General features: G+C 42.2%; 1 protein-coding gene across 1 annotated transcript; it reads left to right on the forward strand.

Annotated features, from left to right (window-relative positions):
* The first annotated feature begins 2,399 nt into the window (after positions 1-2,399).
* On the forward strand, positions 2,400-7,670 carry LOC125381119. Its single transcript, XM_048397345.1, has one exon. The coding sequence runs from the start codon at positions 2,400-2,402 to the stop codon at positions 7,668-7,670; it is 5,271 nt and encodes a 1,756-aa protein (XP_048253302.1).
* The last annotated feature ends 213 nt before the right edge of the window (positions 7,671-7,883 follow it).

A 7,883-nucleotide genomic window follows, 5' to 3' on the forward strand; every position in this document is an offset into this window, starting at 1 on the left:
ATCACGTCCAAATTTCCTTGTGGTATATCACGTCCAAATATCCTAGTGGTGAATCACGTCCAAATATCCTAATAGTACATCACGTCCAAATATCCTCATGGTACATCACGTCCAAATATCCCAGTGGTGAATCACGTCCAAATATCCTAGTGGTATATCACGTCCAAATATCCTAGTGGTATATCACGTCCAAATATCCTAGTGGTGCATCATGTCCAAATATCCTAGTGGTATATCACGTCCAAATATCCTAGTGGTGCATCACGTCCAAATATCCTAGTGGTGAATCACGTCCAAATATCCTAGTGGTATATCATGTCCAAATATCCTAGTGGTATATCACGTCCAAATATCCTAATGGTACATCACGTCCAAAAATCCTAGTGGTGAATCACGGCCAAATATCCCAGTGGTGAATCACATCCAAATATCACGGCCATGTACACCAAAAATGGATTTCTCACATTGTACACATATGGAGAATGGAACCAAGGTCCACAGCGTAGATTCATTTGCAGATTCGAATTAGGGTTTACCCAGCCAGCCCTGTTCTTTAAATATATCATGGTTAAGTAGTTCAGCTGTTAGATGTGCCTTTATCTATTGTATTTTCTATACTGGTTTAACAGTATTCGATTAATAAGGGTTTATTTATTACTTTACGAATTTGTTTTCGTGATCATGGAGACGTTGGTTAAAATAAAACTGTAGAATTGCAAAAACTGAAAATAGACGAAAATAGACCATTCCATGTAATGTGAATCAACATGATGTTAGCCTGAGAAAGCTGGTATTTAATCCAAAAATACCTTCAAACACTTTCCAAACCATTCGGCACCACTCGCCCCTCTCCGTAATCTGAAAGAAGACTCGCCCCCCTATGGATGAATGTTATATGTGAAAATACGACAAACCAATCCGAATGCGCGTATGACTTCAAGTTCTTCGTCAAAGAATCCCTCTGGAATATTTTTTTATTTTTCATCTCTTGCATCTAAAAATATATCCAAGACACAGTTAAATGTGTTCAGTCATACTGTATAATTCCGCATGTCCCGATGTGCTTTAAATTGCATCTGAAATATATATAATGCATGGGGAAAGATATGTGAACCATTACGCAACGAGTTAAAAGTGTGCCCGTTTGCGCTAAGACTGCAAAATGGCCATGAGAGGGGCATGAGTCGCTATTCTGCTTTTCCCGGAATAACACGATTTGGTCACGACTGTTTCCAAACGAGGCTGCGGCAGTGGCGTTAATGAGATGAGGTTTGAACCATTCCTTCTCCTCCACGGGGTTTCTTTAATCTGCGGCCAAGCACAGAGACAATTAAAATATTTCACTGGAGTATTATAGGGCTGTACCCTAGCCCCATGAGGTAACCTGGTAACCATCCAAGATGGCGGCACTTCCGGTTATGGGAGGCGTGTGCATCCAAAATGGCGACACTTCCGGTTCCGAGATGGCGGGGAGGGTGGATTTCTTTTGATTTTTGTTTGCAATGATCAAAGTGTTCTTTCGTGACAGTTGAGTGTCCCTGAAAAGTGCCGTTGGATCGTGAGAGACTACCTCCTCACCCACATATTTGCTGTGCTACACAGGCACGGGTGGGTCGCCATCTTTCTTCTCACAGGACACTTACTGGCGTGGGTTGACGCCTCACGTAACTGTCCTTCAGTTTGGAATGGCAATACACGCACTGAAAAGACCCATCACATGCCAGAGTGCCATGGGCGTACACTGGAAGACAGCCTTTGCACATGGTGCATTGCCAAGCAGGCGATGGCAATGTTCTTGATGAACCTCAGCCGAAACGAGCTCCAGATCCCAGTTCTCTATGCAGTCATTCAGTGCTAGGACTGTGATGGTGTTAGAGGCTTCGCTCTTTTTATAGGAGGGGAGTGAATCGAAATGTCCCATGTTTTGATTGGTCCAAACTCTGCGCGCTGATTGGTCCAATCTCTGCGCGCTGATTGGTCCAAACTTTGCTCGCTGATTGGTCCGTTTCGGTGCCTGGTTTGAGACCAGGTTTTCCAAACCGACTCGAGCCTTGTGTTTCTTTTCCATAGTGGTTGATATGACATTTGAATCTGAAATAACTAATAATTAATTTCATTTATGCTAAGAAAGACATATTTTTAGTTTGCCGGTTTGATCAAGCCGTTTCGGTATATGTACTGTGCTCCAAAATAATGATGACTCCCTGTTGTGTATTGCGAGCTCCAGCAATGAGCGTGAGTGACCCGCGATGGTCAAATGTGTGAGAATTTCTGTGTGTTGCAGAGAGTTAGCGGCTGAGCACTAATCTTCAGGTATGAAATACTGTTTTTTGTTTAATATGTTATCATTTGTACCAAAACTTTCTGAAGATTATTGGAAGAGTTGGTACAGAGAAGAAATGAGTGATTCAGATGAATTAGCGTTGGAACTTGATGGAGTTGGACAGTTGTGGAATGGAAGTTCACAAGAGGCTGAAGGTGCAGGTGTTACCAATGTAAAAGAGAGAATGCAGATTGTGAAAGCAAAGAGAAAGGTGATTAAAGGGAAAATTACCAGAACTATAAATAGACTTAAAGACAACATGCAAACTAAAATGGTGAAAAAAAGAAGAATTTTAAAGGAGTTAGAAGAACTCAGAGCTGATTATACAAAGGCATGTGAATTACATGGAGAACTGTATGAGTATACAGAAGAGGCAAAAGTTGCAGGTTTAGATAAATGGGAGTCGGATCTAACCAATGATATCTATGGAATAGAAGAATTAGCAGAGGATTATCTAGCATCACTTGACATCACAGAACATGAAACAGAGACTGTGTCAAAGGGAAAGGGTAAATTTGTCAAGGTTCAAAGTGGTCCTTCAACATCATTTCAAGCTGCTGAAGATGATGACAGTGCATCTTATAAAGATAATGCATCTCAGGATGACAATACATCTCTTGCTGGATCAAGTGAAGGATTTGACTGGTGGATAACTTCACTGAAGGAGTATCAGGAGACTAAACACTGTCTAAGCAACACCCCGAACATGAGTTTAGCGGAGGCATTGATCAAGATTGAAGCCAGTAGGGACATACCTAATATCACTCTTCCTAAATATTCAGGGGATCCTTTGGAATATGTGAATTTCATGGAAAGATTCAAAATTCATATCCATGATAAAGCACATTTAACAGATGCCATGAGACTGGTACAATTAAAGATGCATCTGACTGGTGAGGCTGAGAGGGCCATTGCAGGACTTGGATCTAGTGGTACCATGTACGCTACTGCTTTAAAAATGTTAAAGGAACAGTTCGGCCAGGAAAGTTATATTGCAAGAGCATATGTGAACAAGCTGACTAAGGGGAACAGAATACAGGGACGAGAGGCGCTGCGAGATTTCTCCTTAGATCTGATTAATTGCATAGCAACTTTAACACGGATGGGTTCCTTTGCAGATATAAACGCAAATGATAATTTGCGGCAGATAGTAATGCGTATGCCAGGGTACCTTATTGATAGATGGAAAGTGAAGGCATCTGATATCAGAGAAAGAGGTGAACGGCCGTCAATTCGCCATATCAGTGATTTTATCAGAAAACAGGTAAAAGCAGAGTTCGACCCAGACTTTGGGGATTTGGAAAGAAGAAGTGATTCCAGAAGGATAAAGGGGTTATATTCTCATCAGCAGATGAAGAGGGGGCCCATATGTTATCTTTGTTCTGAAGAACATAGAATCTCAGATTGCCCAACATTCACAGATTGTACTGTTCCAGAGAGGACTCAGAAGGTTCGAGACCTACGTCTGTGTTTTGGCTGTCTTGTCAGAGGCCATATTACGAGAGACTGTAAGACCAAGAAGGCCTGTGGTATCAACGGATGTTCACGTACACACAACAAGATGTTGCATTTTGACCCACAGGTGGCCAGTTCTATCATTGATACAAATAGTATTCTACCAGTGGTCAGGGTGATGTTTAAATCCTTAAATGGTAGGACCAGGGAAGGTAATGTCCTCATAGATGGAGGTGCAGGAACCACAATCATTCGCAAAGAATTTGCAAAATCACTTGGTCTCCAGGGTAACAAGGAGAGACTTGATCTATCACTTGTAGGATGTGAGAAACTTGAGAACATTAACAGTTGCAGATTGAAATTTTGGATTTCTTCACTTGAAAGTAGTGAGGCATTTGAAGTAGAAGCTTATGAGATTGATAAGACTGTTTTGAATGTTAAGCCTTTGGATAGAAACTGGTTGAGATCATTCTCACATCTTAACAACATCGAATTGTCGCACAAGGCGGGACCTATTGATCTCATCTTGGGAGTTCAGTATTCTCACTTGCATGCTGAAGAAGAGGTTCGTCAAGGTCTTCCATTTGATCCGATCGGAAAGAAGAGCAAGCTCGGATGGTATGTGATGGGTCCAGACAAAACTCAACGTTCAGTGATATGCTCAGTGAACTTTGTGGAGAAACTTAATCTTGACAAATTCTACCAGTTTGAAACATTGGGGGTACAAGCTCCAAATTGTAAATGTTCTGTTGAAGTACTCTCAAGTGAGGATCGAGTAGCACTCAAACTGATGAAAGAATCGTGTCGCAAGGTTCAGGACAGATACGAGATTGGTCTTCCTTGGAAGAAGAACCCTGCCTTACTTCCAAACAACTATAATGTAGCCTATAGAAGACTTGTGTCTCTTGAGAAGAATCTCCTGAAGAATGACCAAAAGGCTAAAATGTATTGTGATGCTGTGAATGAGTATGAGCAGAAAGAATGGGCAGAAAAGATTGATGAACCCAATGTGAAAACTAGTGGTTTCCCAGTTTATTATCTTCCACACCATGGAGTTTATAGACCGGACAAGCCCAGTACCCCATTGAGAGTTGTGTTTGATCCGGCATGTGTGTGTGATGGTGTATCCCTCAACTCATATCTGTATAAGGGTCCAGGTCTCATTGGGAACTTGCTGAGTGTTCTTCTGAGGTTTCAAGAGGACAGAGTTGCTATAGTTGGAGACATCTCCAAGATGTATCTCCAGATCAGGTTGAGAGAGAGTGACACTCATTTACACAGATTCCTATGGAGAGACTTAGAGGTGGATAGAGAGCCGTCAGTGTACAGATTGCTCAGAGTGGCTTTCAGTGATAAGTCCTCTCCAGACATGGCAAGTTATGTAATGCTTCGAATTGCTGAAGAGAATGAGGACAGATATCCTGAGGCATCAGCAATTTTGAGAGACGACAGGTATATGGACGATCTGATTCATTCGTGTGAAACCCCAGGAAAGGCTACGAAGAAAATCAATGAGGTTAATGCTGTGTTAGCCACTGGACAGTTTCAGATCAAAAAGTGGTTTTGTTCTTCGCAGTTGGTTCGTGAACAGAGTAGAGAAAATCAACCACAAGCGTCTTCGTCTGTCAGTCTTGATGGTGAAGAAATCAAGACCTTGGGTATTCGATGGAATCCGGATACTGATAATCTGAGTTTTGCAGTCAAGAATCTGGTTGCAGAGAAATACACTAAGAGACAAGTTTTATCCAGAATGTCAATGTTGTACGACCCACTTGGACTAGCTTTAGCAATCACGATCAAAGCCAGAGTAGCTATGCAGGATATCTGGCGTCAGAAATCGTTGGATTGGGATGATGAGTTACCCAAAGAAATGTATGATTCCGTGAACACAACAACTCTACACGTCTTTGCAGACGCAAGCATGAAATCCTATGGAGCTGCAGCATATCTCACATGTACAACAGAAAATGAGACTTCAACACAGTTGATTATGGCAAAGGCTAGAGTTGCGCCATTGCATCAGACAACAATACCGAGATTGGAGCTTATGGCGGCATTGATTGCTTCAAGGTTGGCCACAACAATCAAAAGAGAAATCAGACAGAAGCTGTCAGATGTGATATTGTGGACAGACTCACAAATTGTGCTTCATTGGATCAGAGCAGAATCAATAACATTCAAAGCCTTTGTTGGTGTCCGCATAGCCGAGATACAATCTCAGTGGAATCAGACACACTGGAGATATGTGCCAACATATTGGAATCCTGCAGATCATCTTAGCAGAGGAATTTCTGTGGAGGAATTGAATGGTAGCTGGATGTATGGGCCAGAATTCTTGAAGTTACCAGCTAATGAGTGGCCAACCCAGCCATGTGATGCAGCAACTACTGAATCCAGTGAGGAGAAAAGGAAGTGTCCAGCTATTGCTGCTTGTGCACCAATCAACCCTGTCATAGAAGCAGATAAGTTTTCATCATGGCAACGACTTCTGCGAGTTACAGCATACTGCCTAAGGTTTGTCAGGAAACTCAAGGACAAGATACACAAGGTTTCACAACTAGGGGATAATGCTATAACAGTGAGTTGTGAAGAGATGAAAGCAGCTGAATTGTATTGGATCAAGTGTGTCCAACGTGGAATGAATGATTGGAAGAGTGACTTCTGTGATCTAGCTCCCTTTGAGGAAAAGGGTATTGTTCGAGTAGGAGGTAGACTCAGACATTCTCCACTGCAGTATGACCAGATTCATCCAGTACTATTGTCTCCAGGTCACCACGTATGCAGATTGATAATGTGTGATGTTCATGTGCAAATGGGTCATGCTGGTCCAGAGAGAACATTGTGCGAGAGTAGGAGATACTTTTGGATTGTGCGTGGGCGGAACCTAGCCAAGAGTATTGTGAGAAATTGTGTTGTGTGCAGGAAGTTACGTCAGCCTGGTCATACCACTCTGATGGCTGACTTGCCTCCAGAAAGATTGCTTCCATTCTCACCACCATTCCATGTAACAGGAGTTGATCTCTTCGGACCAATGTCAATCAAGTATGGTAGGAACAAAACCCAAAAGGTATGGGGAGCAATCTTCACGTGCGTGAATGTGAGAGCGGTTCACTTAGAGATAGTGGATGGATTGTCTACTCAGGCATTTCTACAAGCATTGCGTCGTTTTGTATCAAATCATGGATGGCCACACACAGTTATTTCTGATAATGGCACATCGTTTGTTGGAACCGAGAGAGAACTTCGTACCATATTCATAGAAGGCAAACAACAAATGATGGACTTTGCATTGCTGCACAGAATCAATTGGAAGTTCATCACGCCTTTGAGCCCACACCAAGGTGGAATCTATGAAAGTTTGATTAAACAAGTGAAAAGATCTCTTAAGGTCATCATCGGTCAACAGATTCTCAGCTGGAATGAGTTATCAACTGCATTTGCAGAAGTGAAAGGTTTGTTGAACGCAAGACCATTGTATTATACAGCACAGGATCCTAATGATCCACAAGCCCTAACACTCAACCACTTCCTGTTAGGGAGAGCTTCCATAAATGTTCCACAAGGACCGTTCCAGGAGACAAAGAACCTGCATAAAAGGTTTGAATATGTGCAGATGCTGGTGAAACAGATTTGGAAGAGGTTTCTACGAGAGTATCTACCAACTCTCATGCGTAGGAGCAAGTGGCGTACACAGGGGAGACAACTCCAGATAGGAGATATTGTTCTGCTCATGGACAACAATGCACCAAGAGGAAAATGGGACTTGGCAAGAATCGTTGATTTATTTCCAGGAAAGGATGGTATAATCAGAAATGTCAGAGTTCGCACCAAGAACGGTGAATACAACAGATCAGTACAGAAATGCTGTCTGATCCTGGAATATTTCACATAGACTGTTTTCAGATGGCACTTGGTTGCCCCCGGAGGATTTGGTTGATATGACATTTGAATCTGAAATAACTAATAATTAATTTCATTTATGCTAAGAAAGACATATTTTTAGTTTGCCGGTTTGATCAAGCCGTTTTGGTATATGTACTGTGCTCCAAAATAATGATGACTCCCTGTTGTGTATTGCGAGCTCCAGCGATGAGCGTGAGTGACC

The sequence above is a fragment of the Haliotis rufescens genome, unplaced genomic scaffold, assembly GCF_023055435.1.
Source record: "Haliotis rufescens isolate VD_foot unplaced genomic scaffold, xgHalRufe1.0.p SCAF_17, whole genome shotgun sequence".
Classification (NCBI taxonomy): domain Eukaryota; kingdom Metazoa; phylum Mollusca; class Gastropoda; order Lepetellida; family Haliotidae; genus Haliotis; species Haliotis rufescens.